Below are 14224 nucleotides of genomic sequence, written 5' to 3'. Positions count from 1 at the left end.
GGAGTTAAAAAACAAGCTCTAAGACATGAATCTCTTCTTAATATCAAATTCCATTAAGATCCGGTCACCCGTTCGTAAGTTAAAAAGACCTCAATTTTTCCGAATTAACACCCCACCCCAACTCCCCAAAAGAGAGCGGATCCGGTCCAATTATGTCAATAAAGTGTCTAGAAGTCTCTATTCCTCCTCTCCTCCCCCCGTATGTTCCCGGATCCGATTCGAATTAAAAATGGAGTGTCTAAGACATATAATCTTTGTATATCTCAAATCTCATTAAGATCCAATCACCCATTGTTAAGATAAGGATACCTCAATTTCCACATTTTCCAGGATTTCTGGTTTCCCACTCCAACTCCCCCAAACGTCACCGAATCTGGTCGGGATTTGAATTTATAGCTTTGAAGCACAAGATCCTTCTATACATCAAATTTCATTAAGATCTGATCACCCGTTCGTAAGTTAAAAATACCTCATTTTTCCTAATTACCCCCCCCCCCCCCAACTCCCCAAAAGAGAGTCATTCCGGTCTGGTTATTTCAATTAAGTATCTAGGACTTGTGCTTATTCTCCCCATCAAGTATCATCACAATCTCTCCACTCTAAGCGTTTTCCAAGATTTTTGGTTTCTTCCTCCAACTCCCCCCAATGTCACCAGATCCGGCCATGATTTAAAATAAGAGCTTTGAGATACGCGGTCCTTCCAAAAATCAAATTTCATTAGGATCTAATCACCCGTTTGAAGTTCAAAATATCTCATTTTTTCAATTTTTTCTGAATTACCTAATTAGGTTCCCCTCCAACTCTCCCAAAGAGAGCGGATCTGGTCCTGTTATGTCAATCACGTATCTAGAACTTGTCCTTCTTCTTCCCACCAAGTTTTATCCCCATCTCCCCACACTAAGCGTTTTCAAAAATTTCCGGTTCCCCCCAAATTTCTCCCAATGACACTGGATCCGGTCGGGATTTAAGAAAAAAGAGATCTGAGTTACGAGGTCCTTCTAAATATCAAATTTGATTAAGACCCAATCACTCCTTCGTAAGTTAAAAATAAATCATTTTTTCTCATTTTCATAATTAATCCCCCCCCCAACTCTCCAAAAGAGAGGAGATCTGTTGCGGCTATGTCAATCACGTGTCTAGGTCTTGTGCTTATTTTTCCCACCCTGTTTCATCCCGATCCCTCCACCCTAAGCGTTTTTCAAGATTTCAGGTTTCCCCCTCCAACTCCTCCAATGTCACCGGAATAGGTCGGGATTAAAGAAAAACGGTTATGAAACGCAATACCCTTCTAAAAATTAAATTTCATTAAGCTCCGATCGCCTGTTCGTAAGTTAAAAATCCCTCATTTTTTCTAATTTTTCCAAATCAACCGTTTCCCCACCCCCAGATGGTCGATTGGGGAATACGGCTATTTCTAATTTAATTTGGTCTGGTTCCTGATACGCCTGCAAAATTTGCCATAAAAACAAGTGCCATAAAAACCCACAAAGACCAGTTTTTCCATTAGTTCTTTGCAGATTTCCTTCCAAGAAGAATATTGTTGACTTTAGAAACAAATCACCCCTTTTCTACCAGTGTTTGTGTGTCCCCCAGTGCTTGTGGTCAGATACAAGCTTAAACAAATATGCAAGATAAAACATTTGCAGTTTTTAGGGATTTTCATGGGAAAACAGAAGAAAAATAAATCAGAATCGTAAAAATGTATTTTGCTCTCTTTGAGTCGCATATTCCTGTTGACAAAAATGGTACCAATTGCATTATTTTATTTTTTCCTCCTTTTATAAAATATTATATAAAAAAATCTCTCATGATAAAAAATGAAACGGATCTGAGTTATATGACGGAGTTTTAATGGTGGTTGAGTTGATGATGGTTGAGTTTAAGGAGGCTGAACTATGTGGTGGTTGGGTTTAAGGTGGTTGAATTTAAGGTTATTGAATTAATGGTGGTTGAGTTGTTTAGGGGTTGAATTAAAGGTCTTTAATTTAAGTGGTAGCTGAATGAAAGGTGGCTGAGTTGCTTGGTGGTCGAGTTATGCTGAATGAGTTGATGGTATTCGACCGACGTGTCAACCCTAACACCTTCCTATTTTTGAACCAAGAAAAAAAGTCTTGCGAGCGTGGACTTTATTAAATCGAACAACTTTTTTGAAGGCTATAATATTATTATACTAAAACTGTTCAACATTGCTTAGGTAGAATTAACCATGTACCTAGTATATCATTTTTTGCACAAGAATATAATTTTTAACTACCATAAAATTGCATGGAAACAGACTTATCCAGCTTAAAGTTTCAGGATTATCCCCTGCTTGTCACTCCTGTCAGTGAAAACGCAATATTTTAAAACTTTTAATTTTAGAAATTAAACCCATCCAAGCCAAGTTTTGGTTTTAGAGCCTTAGTTTACATCATGCACTAAGTCTTTTAAAATAGACACAAAAAACATTTAGCTGATGAACACGCACAATAAATTTAAAAAAACACAAACATATTTTAATCTTGAAAAAAATTAGGTTTCAAAGTTATATGTACGCTTATTCCCTGACTTAATCACAGATATGGTTTCAACAATGTTTAAAAATAATTAGTGTAAATGTAAGACAAAAAACATAAGCTGAAATTAGTAAAACTTCGGTAGTGTTGAGTAAACCAAAGGGCAATATTGCTCTGCGATCATTTCATGGATTTGTCCTTTTTTTCTTACAATAGGTATGTTTGATGTCAAATGGTTATTAAAGTGGATACCATACGCATTTTTCATGACGTCTGGTCTAAAATCTTCCAATTTCTTGAATGATTGGATAAATAAACCGTCTCTCCATTCCTCCCACTTGATTGGTAAAAATGTCTCTGTCCTTAAGAAAGTTAAATTACAATTTTTTCCCGCCTCATCGAAATTCCCTTTTTGCAAAGAGAGTTTGCAATATTTCTTCGTAATATCAAGAATGGTTAGGAAGCCTAAGCCATCCCAAGATCTATTATTGTACTTCTTCTGAGCAAGGGTGTGGTATATTTCATTGACTAAAAAGTGGTTACTTTCAAATTTCATTATACCGTTTACCAATTTGTACAGAAGGAAAGAGCCAAGACTTGATGTATTTTTAAGAAGTACCGTGTCTGTGTCTAAATAAAGTCCACCATAATGTTTCAACAAAAAAACTCTCATCATGTCAGATATATGCTCTGTGAGGTCAGTTGCCTGACCTTTAACATCTAAATAAAGTCTTTCAAAGCTAGTGTTTTTAAAGAGTATTCCAGGATCCACTTTCACCAGTTTAAGATTTGTGAAATTTTTTGTCCATGGATTATACCGTGCTATTGCCTCTTTCCTTATTCCTGTCATGTAAAGGATAACTGGTAACGGATGTTGCAACCGGGCAGCAGCTTCAACGCTGCATGCATATCTGTCGTTTAGATACCCTATACCACTACTTTCAATGAAGAAGGTGGTGTTGAAGTTGTGCCAGCCCCCAACTTTATAAAGTATTTCTATTCCATCTTCATTTCTTATTGTATTGCGGATACGATTTAAGACGTCATAATCCATGATTGGCTGCTTTGCTATGACGTAGATACCGCATATAAATGCTAACGCGATGAAAACGTTCCTTGTTCGGCATGCCATCTGAAAATGAAGCAAACGATGGTTAACATAAGTCTCATAGGAAAGTAAACTTCCGTTATAATTTGATTAGTGGGTTTCGACATTTTAGGAGAAATGATCTTTAAAATCAATGGAGTTATTAAGCCCTACCAGGATTGTTTATACTTTAAAAATTTTTTGCACCTGTCAGATCATGATAAAAGTTACCATTTTTAAAATTTGTTTGATCAAACAGTTCGTGGTAACGAATTGTACGTGAGAAGTGATGCACCTCAATAGTAACAGAAACTCCAAAAAACCGAATTTATCAACAGATATATCCAAGAATCAACTTATTATGTTGATTCCAAATGTATAAGATTCATTAAGTTTAGAGTTACCCACCAAAGGCTAAGGGCCTGAACTTTGCCTGATTTTCGAAAAAAGGGACAAACATCCCCTAAAAGTCAAAGAACCTTAATGAAAATCACAATATCGGGTTCAGAGTGTCAGAGGACACAAATGAAGAGGTTTCAAGCTCCTATCTGCAAAAATCTGGAGTTTTTAATTTTTTCCAGAAGAATACTGTGAAAATACTCTAAAAACTCTAAACAATAAATTAAAACGAGATTTAAGGAATATGACGACATTTCAAGAGATAAAGATTAGGGAAGATACACAGTTAGATACAACAGGGGAAGATACAAGTTTAGAAAATAATTTGAAAATATAAAACTAGTCAAGACTGTTGAAGAGTTGGCCTATGATGGAAGTGCACAAAGATAACAGACTGGGACTAAGAGACACGAGTAATCTCTTCCCAAAGAATTTGTCTGGTAGCACCAACAGGCGTCAGTACCCAAAATGATTGGGTCACCCAAAAAAATTAATGAACACGCATCCGTGATCTTTCTTATGGAAAAAAAGGTGAAATTCTACATTTGTTTAGATAAACATTTGGCTCTCTGCAACCGCATTTGTCTCTCTAATATATTGAATATATCGGTGTGATTTTCGCTACGATTGCTTGCCATTTTGTGGGTGTTCGCCTTTTTTTAATTTTTTTACTCAGGTTAATTTTCACAGGCTCCTGACGTTTGATGTGTAGTATTAAACTTAGTGAACTTTATGTGTTTGAAATCAGGGTAAGAAAAACAATTCTTTAAATGCATTTTAATTGTTATCAAAATTTTTGAATGCATTAATTGTTATCAACATTCTTTGTCTAGAGCTCTGGCTGCTATTGGCCCGATATGTTCCTTAACTACGTTTCGTTGCCAAAAACTGTTTTACTCTGCACCATATATTCTATTCTGGAATAGAGGTAAAATAATCCAGAATTTCTTCTCTGCTTTATTTTTCTTTATTTGCCATAATTAACCCTTTGGTTACTCAATGTTGCTTGTGGAGAGATTTATCCGGAAGGAGCTTCCACAGTTATATTTTCCGAGGAGTTTTCTGGGGGAATATGCCTTATCCCCGTGATACTGATAAATAAAAGTTCAAATAGGGATAAATCATTTTAATTCACAAGAAACACTGAGTAGTGTCCCCATAGAAACTTTAACGGCAGCCCTGTCCCTGGATTCTATGATAGCCCTATCACTAGTTTTAATGACTGCCCTATCCCTAGATTCCACGACAGCCCTATCACTGGTTTTCGCAGAAGCCCTTTCACTGGTTTTAACGATAGCCGTATCCCTGGACTCCAATCAGCCCTAGTTGTAAACACATCCCTATGCCGTCAGTTTGACGACAGCCAGCAGGTGCATGTTACATCATAGGGAATATTTTCTTGTGCACGTTACGTCACAGGGAATGTTTTCTAAGAGACGCAGGTGCATGTTACGTAATTGGAGTTGAGAGTCCCGTAATCTTACGTGACTTAGCAGATTTGTCGGGAATGAAGCAATCTCGCGTGACATGCTAGACTTTCGGACCCCAGGGGAAAATCCCCGCTTATAACTGGCGAGCGTACAAATGGGTATTACGTAATGACGATGCACATGTGAGATACCACGTAATACCAGCTCGACGTAGGGTGTTACGTAATGACGATGCACACGTGGGGTGTGACACGATATTACACGTGGGTGTTACGCGATGACAGGGGGGTGCCACACGTGGGTGTTACGTAATGACAGTGCAAATTTGGTTTGTCACGTAATAATAGCGTAATCATGGGATATTACGTAATAACAGTACACACATTGGTGTTACATTATACCTTAAGAGATTTTTTTTCTTCGGGATTTCTTTTTCTTTTAAGGCATTTTTTTTCAAGGAACCTTTATATTCTAATGAGTTTTGTCCCCATTAGGATTCAAAACGGCCAATTCCATCCAAAGAAACTGCACCTTAGACAGCTGGACCAGCAATTTATTTCTAATATTATGATTCAGTGAATATATTCTACGAAATAACCAATTGCACACGCCAAGAATTCCCGCGTCCGTGCTTTCTAGAATGATTAAGCTATTAATTACTTGTTTCTTATGCCTGCAATAATTGAGATGCTGAGTGAATAACGATTACTAGAGTTTTGTCATATTTGAAGTGCACCTACTTGCTAAGTAATGCTTTAGAACGACATTGTAAACCAAAACAATGCGATTCTTCACCTTTTAGCAATATGATCCTTGCAGTTTGGATGTCCCACTGAGATAACTTCTAAAGATGTTTTCATAGAGAATGATATAAACTTGTTCAAAACGTAGGAAAATACTCCTTCTTAGAGAACGTTTAGCTATATTTTCTTAGAGAATGTATTCTTAGAGAATATATTTTCTTAGACATGTGACAGAATTTTCTATTTTGCTGATTTTTCCTTGGCATTACTTTCTCTAAATTTCCAGCCTGTGACACTGAAGAACTGACCCACCTCCTAGCGAGCAATTCCAAAGGGAGGGGGTGTAAGCAATCAATCCCAGAAGGGGGATTGTTAGTAAACATATATTTAAACCAAATTAAGAATTATTTCTGAGAAGTTTTAATGGCAATGCTATATTTCTTTGAGCCATGGCTATTTATATTTAGGCCACTATGACAATTTTGGTTGACCCAACCCCTAGTGAGCACTTCCAGTGCCCCCCTAACATCCAATTCCATCGAGGGCTTATAAACCAATTTCAGTGGGACCCTATTGATCAATTCCAGTAGGACCCCTAACATCCAATTCCACCGGGAAATGGCGATTTTCAGCGCCAGTCCATATCTAGAAATTACTAGAATTTGGTTATATTTGAAGTGCATCTGCTTGCTGAGTAATGCTTTATAACGGTATTTTAACCAAAATAAATCGAATCTTCACTTCTTTACAATATGATCCTAGCATTTTGGAGGTCCTACTTGGAGAATTTTAGATTTAATTTGGAAAATTTAAACTCCTTTTTAGAGAATGTTTAGCGATGTTTTCTTAGAGAAAGATCTAAGTTTGCTCAAACTATAGGAAAATGGGGGCACAAGACATGTGACTAAATTTTATATTTTGCTGATTTTTTCTTGGTATTATTTTCTCTAAATTCCCAGCCTGTGACACTCAATAACTGACCCACCTCCTAGCGAGCAAATCGAAAAGGGGGAGGGGACGTAAGCAACCAATCCCAGAGGGGGGGGTGGTTGTTAGTAAATATAAATTTAAACCAAATTAAAAATTATTTCTAAGAGATTTTAATGGAAATGTTACGTTTCTTTGAGCCATGGCTATGCATATTTACGCCACTGTGACAATATTTGGCAGAACCACCTGCTAGTGAGCAATTCCAGCAGCTCCCCTAACATCCAATTCCACTGAGGCCCTAGCAACCAATTTCAATGGGACCCTAGCGATCAATTCCAGCGGGATCCCCGACATCCAATTCCAGCGGGACATGGCAATTGTCAGCGCAAGTACAATTCTAGAAATATTTAATTCTCTTTTTGATGCAACCGGAAAAGGCGATAGAAAAGAATGCTTATTTTATCCAGAATTGAATCTACCAACACGGTAAAAAGTTCTTGATCGATATACAACTACTCTGAAATTGTACAGGTGCTGCAGGACCAAGAGATGTACTATGATGATCAAAAATGGCAAAGTGATTAAGCAGGCTATGCGATGACCATCAGATGATTGATAATCAAACATGACCTTTACTTTATTGGCTTGCAGATCACTCAATACTACAACATGAACCTTACTGGAAGTTTACAAGGACCTATAACATACGTAAAATCACGCGTTTAATCCGAACAATCAATAAAATACCCTTAACTAGTGTTGTACATAGCGACGCTTGAAAATTTTGCTCTTTTCATCTGAAAACGCATCAAGAACTAGAAAACATACTTAATGACGCTTAAGGCACACTCCTCCCCCAGTCTACGCAAAAAACCACCGACGCTTTTTCATAATAGTCGAAGCTCTACTGTATACAACTGTACACAATTTTTCAAACTTCAACCGAATCATCTACTCATATGAAGTGTTAAAATGAATGTCTATGTAGCCGTGTATTTTGTAGAACTACCCTCACCTTTAGAAACCTATGCACAACCATACAGGTATTACTGCCTCTGAAACAGGCTCAAGATGCATATATTTTTTTTGGGTAATTCTTAATCAATTGATCATCTCAGAATTTTCACGCAAAAGCTTTTTGGCCTTCTTTTGGTTCGAATCATTGTTTTACACCCAGAAATGACTGAAACGCCGCTATGCTGTGGGACAGTCTTTTTCGCCAAGATAAACATCTATGTTAACCGTTTTTTTTGTTACAACGGTTCCACCCTCGATTGTGCTGGTTTCAAACCCGGTTTTACCTATTACAGTTAAAACTATCTCCCCTTCGATCCCAACTCCAAATCTGGCTCCTGTCATGAAACTTGTTGCAGGTTGATTTTTCGCCTCGGGAAACTGATTGTGTTCACTTGTTGCGTGTTGATTTTTTGTTCATGGAACTTGTTGTGTGCTGATTTTTTTAGTGAAACCTGTTGAATTTTGATTTTTTCTCTTCGTGAAACTTGTACATTGAATTTTCTCTTCACGAAACTGAATTCATGGAACTTCTTGCGTGTTGATTTTGTTCCTGGAATTTCTTTCAAGCTGATTTTTTTTCGTGAAACTTCTTGCATATTGATTTTTCTCACGTAAAACTTATTTTGTTCATGGAACTTTTCACGTGCTGATTTTGTTCGTGAAACTTCTTGTGTGTTGATTTTTGTTCGTGAAACTTGTTGCATCATGATTTTTCTCTTCATGAAACATGTACAACGATCTTTCTCCTGGTGAAACTGATTTTGCTCATAGAACTTGTTGTGTGCTGATTTTGTTTTCGTGAAACTTGTGCTGATGTTTGTTCAAGAAATTTGTTGCATGTTGATTTTTCTCTTCGTGAGACCTGTAAATTGATTTTTCTCATCGTGAAACTAATTCTTTTCACGGAACTTGTTGCTTGCTGACTTGTTGTGGAACTTGATGAAACTGATTGTGTTGATAGAACTTACAGCGTACTAATTTTTGTTTTTATGAAACTTCTTTCTTGTTGATTTTGTTCTTCGTGAAACTTGTACATTGATTTTTCTCCTCATGAAACAGTGTTTGGTCATGGAACTTGTTGCATGCTGGTTTTGCTTCATGGAACTTGTTGCGTACTGATTTTTGTTCGTGAAACTTGTTGCAGGTTAATTTTTTCTTTGTAAAACTTGTACATTGATATTTCTCCTCGTGAAACTGATTTTAATCGTGGAGGTTGTTGCGTGCTGATTTTTCTTCATGGAGCTTGCTGCACCCTAATTTTTGTTCATGAAACTTGTTGCATGTTGATTTTTCTCTGCGTGAAAGTTTTACATTGATTTTTCTTACGAGGAGAAAACATCAATGTACAAGTTTCACACAGAGGAAAATTAACATGCAAAAAGTTTTAAGAGCAAAAATCAGGAAGCAGCAAGTTCCATAAACGAAAAGAAAACAGCACACAACGTTTCTATCAATAAAATCAGTTTCACGAGGAGAAATATCAATGTAAAAGTTTCATGAAGAGAAAAAATCAACATGCAACAAGTTTCTCGAACAAAAATCAGGACACAGCAAGTTTAAACAAAAAAGGTTATTTTTTAGTTTACAAATTTATTTTTGAAAGAAAAAGGTTAAGAAACTCCTGGAATTGCTTGCTAGGGGTATGGGACAGCCACATTTTTATCATTCTCTATGAAAAATCCCAATAAATCCTCTAAGAAGGACCCTCCAAAAATGCTAGGATTATATTGCTAAGAGGAGAAGAATCCCTTTTTCTGGGCTTACAATACCCTTACAAAGCATTACTTAGCAAGCAGGTGCACTTTAAAAATAACCAAAATTCAGTAATCGATTATCCTTTGGCGTCTCCATTATTGCAGTCATACGAAAAGTGTAATCCAAAGCTTAATCATTCTAGTATACGAGAACAAGGAAATTTTCCGCGTGTGGAATTGTTTTTTCTTAAAATCTATTTCCAGAATCGTAATGTTAGAAATAGATTGTTAGTCCAGTTGTCAAAGGCGCAGTTTCATTGGATGGAAATGGCACTTACAGATCCTAATGGGAACAAAAATAATTAGAATATGAAGGATCCCTGAAAAAAAAACCTTGAAAATAAATCCCAAAGAAGAAAATCTCTCAAGATACTATATAACATCAATGTGTTTACCGTCACTACGTGACATCCCGCGTGTGCGCTGCCATCACGTAACATCATATTTGTGCACTGTCATTACGTAGTACCCACGTGTGCCCCCCGTCATTACGTAACACCTAAGTGTAAGACTGCGTCTAATTCCAGGTGTACACCGTCATTACGTAACACCTCACGTGTGCGCTGCCATTACGTGACATCTCAAGCGTGCACCGCCATTAGGTAGCACCCACGTGTTCGCCCTCCTCAATTACATGCGGGGATTTTCCCAAAGGACCCTGAAGTCAATCATGTCATGGCAGATGGCGTCATTCCCACTAAATCTACCAAGTCACGTATAATTGCGTAACTCTCAACTCCAATTATGTAACATGCACCTGCGTCTCATAAAAAATATCCCTTATGACATAACATGCAAAAGTAAACTTTCCCTATGACTTAGCATGCACCTGCTGGCTGTTGTCGGAATGACGGGATAGGGATGCGTCTAAGAGACTAACGCTGACATGGAATCCAGGGATAGGGCTGTTATTAAAACCAGAGATAGGACTGTCGTGGAATCCAGGGATAGGGTTGTCGTTAAAACCAATAATAGGGCTGTCGTGAAATCCAGGGAATGGGCTGTCGTTAAAACCAGTGATACGGCTGTCGTTAAAGTGTCTATGGGAATACTACTATATTGGATATTTCGGTCACATGTATAATGACTGTCATTAGCAGAACTACTGAAAAAAATTATCTACATTATATTAATATATCTAAGCTAAGACACCGCAGGGACTGGATGCTTCCCAGTGGTCAAGGAATTACTTTTCAGGATATTTAATATTAAACAATCTTTCTTACCGATTTGAATAGTGTTCAGACTAATTCCCTTCAAAAAAAAACTTCCGCGTGATAAAATCTCCCAGAGAAGAAAATTGAAAATACCCCCCCCCCCCATTTGTAAAATTGAGAAGCCAAATTGTATGACAAATAAAAGTATTACAAATAAAGAGAATGAAGAGAAGGAGGCAGTTTGGAATATTGGACCTAATAAAGGGCTTCGCTGTACTTCCTAACAAAACGCGAACATTATATCTAGGTTACATCATTGAAATCAGGTTTTTCTAGTTAGATAAGAAGCATTTTCCATGACATTTAAATAACGTTCTCCTAGCTTATTTAAAATATGCAACCGGAAAATTTCGCGTTTTTCTTTCTTCGCAGTTTTTATGGCACTTGGTATTTACCAAGTGACATATAGCGATCGCAAATTCTGTAGGTTTGTCTGTCCGTCTGTCGACTGTCTGTCCCAGTTTTGCTAGTTTAGGCATTTCCAGATAAGCTAGGACGATGAAATTCGGCAGACGCATAGTGACCAGACAAGATTAAATTAGAAATAGCCGTTTCTCGAATTCGACCATCTGGGGGGAGTGGAGGGACCGTGAATTCGGAAGATTAAAAAAATGAGGTATTTTTAACTTACAAACGGGTCATCAGATCTAAACGAAATTGGATGATTAGAAGGATATCGTGTCTCAAAGCTTTTATTTTAATAATCCCGACTGGATCTGGTGACACTGGGGGGAGTTGGAGGGGGAAACCTGGTGTTGGAAAACGCTTAGAGTGGAGGGATCGGTATGAAACTTGGTCCGAAAAATAAGCACAAGTCCTAGATACGTGATTGACATAATCGGAACGTATCCGCTCTCTTTGGGAGAGTTGGGGGAGGGTTAATTCTGAAAAATTAGAAAAAAATGAGGTATCTTTAACTTACAAAGGAGTCATCGAATCTTAATTAAATCTCATTTTTAAAAGGACCTCGTAAGTCGAATCTCTTATTTTAAATCCCAACCGGACCCAGTGTCATAGGGGGGAGTTGGGGTGGGAGAGCCGGAAATCTTGGAAAACGCTTAGAGTGGAGAGATCGGGATTAAACTTGGTGGGTTAGGGGTTAGGCGTGTCAGGGATCTGCATAAATTGACTTGATAAAGTCTTTTTCCCCAAATCGACCATCTGGGGGGCTGAAGGAAGAGGAAATATTTTAAAAAATGAGGTATTTTTGACTTACGAGTGGGTGACCGGATGTTAATGAATTTTGATATTTAGAAGGAGCTCGTGTCTCAGAGCTCTTATTTTAAATCCCGACCGGCATTAAGCCTCTGATTTCCCTTTTAAATTAATCTATTGAATGTTAGAATTTTGCTAGAGCTCATGCCATATGAGCTCCTGGCACTTCTGACCTCGTCACAAGTGCCATATGAGCTCTTAGCTCTTGTGTAATCTGAATGTCTTTGATTTTTCCCAGCCTAAGCTATGGCGTCGCAATATTCTGTTGGCTGCCTATGGAATATTTATTAATTTCACAAAAACAATTATTGTGCCTTAATGTGGTCCGGGGCATCACCCAGCCACTGTTTCCTGATAAATACTTGATCGTCCAATTAATTCGCTTATCATGTTAACCTAAAATACTTCAAAGTTTGCTGCAAAGTTACATTCAGTATAAAATTCAGTTTAAAAAAAAATCAGGAAAATATGTTCATTATTTGGTAAATGTTTAGTTTCGTCACAAGCTGTCTAAACTGGAAACTATGCTGCGAAGCATAGTTTCCACAATTTTGTTAATAAAGTATTATATTTTGGTAAATTCAGTATGAATAACCTAACCTGACTTTCGAGATATTTAACAGGTAGGCCTACCGACGGTTCAATAAATTAATAAAAGACGTACCACAGTGAGTCTGCTTCAGACTTTTGATGTTCTAAAATAACAAGTTCCGAGGGATTCTATTTCCTGCTATTTCAAACACTTGACAGTTATAACTAGTTTGACTACCTTAGTTACAGTCAGAACCATTTTATCTATAGGCTAAAATTCCGAAAGGAACCTGGTTTCATTGTTCATGTTCAGATTGTTATCTATTAGAAGTTTAGAACCGCCCACACGCGCTGTGGCATAATGACGGCTAAAATTTCTGTACCAGTAAATAGGGTTGCCGCCGAGGTTACGTTCGTACCATTTTTGGTACGTTTTAAGTAAAGCGTTACATTTTACGTTACGGTTCTAAAGACAGTACATTTTTGTTCCGTTTTTCAATTTATGTTACACTTTTGAATAATGAATTAGTTTTACATTTTCTGAGCAATCTATTTTTTCTACCGTGAAAAAATTCTTCTATTTCCAGTTTAATAAAACTGACATGAGTATCGACGTTCTTCCATACCGCGGTCATTTAGTATTATCGCGCAATCTAGTTTGAGAAAATACCTACTTCACTTACTCGCATAGTAGATAAGAATAACATAATCTTTCATGAGACATCATTTGCAGCGATAAGACTTGATGAAACTAGGTAAGACTTGATGAAACTTATATATTTAAAATCAGCATTAAAATGCGATTCTTTTGAAGTAGCTATTGATATCAAAATTCAATTTTTTAGAGTTTTGGTTACTATTGAGCCGGGTCGCTCCTTACTACAGTTCGTTACCACGAACTGTTTGAAAATACCAACTTCACTTACTCGCATAGTAGATAAGAATAACATTATCTTTCGTGATACATCATTTGCAGTGAATATGAGAATTGCTAAGAAAGCAAATAGACACCAAATTGCATCAGTTGTGTTTGGAATTTGGATCTTGTTCAGTCGACAACCATACTGAAATTATACGGAGATGGAGAAAGCTGAAGCCAGAAAGAATAGTTAATAAAAAAAAATATATATAAGTAGATACTAAAAGAAGTTATTTTCCCTATGATTTATTTTTGGTCCTTATCTATTAGCCAGCACACTCGAGAATTTGGATCTATAAAATCAGACAATGATCGGTTTATTGCTGTTTGTATACGGAGACAGTTAGCTTCGGTTCAATCGAAAATTATAATATTGTAGCTATATTTTGATACATATTTAGTTGGTATTTTGGTTATGTTTAGTTCCACTTATAATTAATTTTTCAGATCCTCGAAATTTCAGGAATATACAAAATATGCATTTTGG

The 14224-nt window shown here is 37.0% G+C and overlaps 1 protein-coding gene across 1 annotated transcript; it reads right to left on the bottom strand.

Moving 5' to 3' along the window:
• Positions 1 to 2111: 2111 nt before the first annotated feature.
• On the bottom strand, positions 2112 to 13083 carry LOC136034403 (lactosylceramide 4-alpha-galactosyltransferase-like). Its single transcript, XM_065715561.1, has 2 exons — positions 12952 to 13083; positions 2112 to 3627 (listed from the first exon to the last, which is right to left on the bottom strand). Exon 2 carries the CDS (start codon positions 3625 to 3627, stop codon positions 2623 to 2625), a length of 1005 nt encoding a protein of 334 aa, XP_065571633.1. The 5' UTR covers positions 12952 to 13083; the 3' UTR covers positions 2112 to 2622.
• Between the last annotated feature and the right edge of the window lie 1141 nt (positions 13084 to 14224).

The sequence above is a fragment of the Artemia franciscana genome, chromosome 13 (assembly GCF_032884065.1).
Source record: "Artemia franciscana chromosome 13, ASM3288406v1, whole genome shotgun sequence".
NCBI classification, from domain to species: domain Eukaryota; kingdom Metazoa; phylum Arthropoda; class Branchiopoda; order Anostraca; family Artemiidae; genus Artemia; species Artemia franciscana.
This window is presented reverse-complemented; position numbering and strand designations above follow the sequence as displayed.

What these genes read in the sequence shown, in the direction of transcription:
- LOC136034403 (XM_065715561.1), bottom strand. Translation starts at nt 3,627, where the DNA reads ATGGCATGCCGAACAAGGAACGTTTTCATCGCGTTAGCATTTATATGC.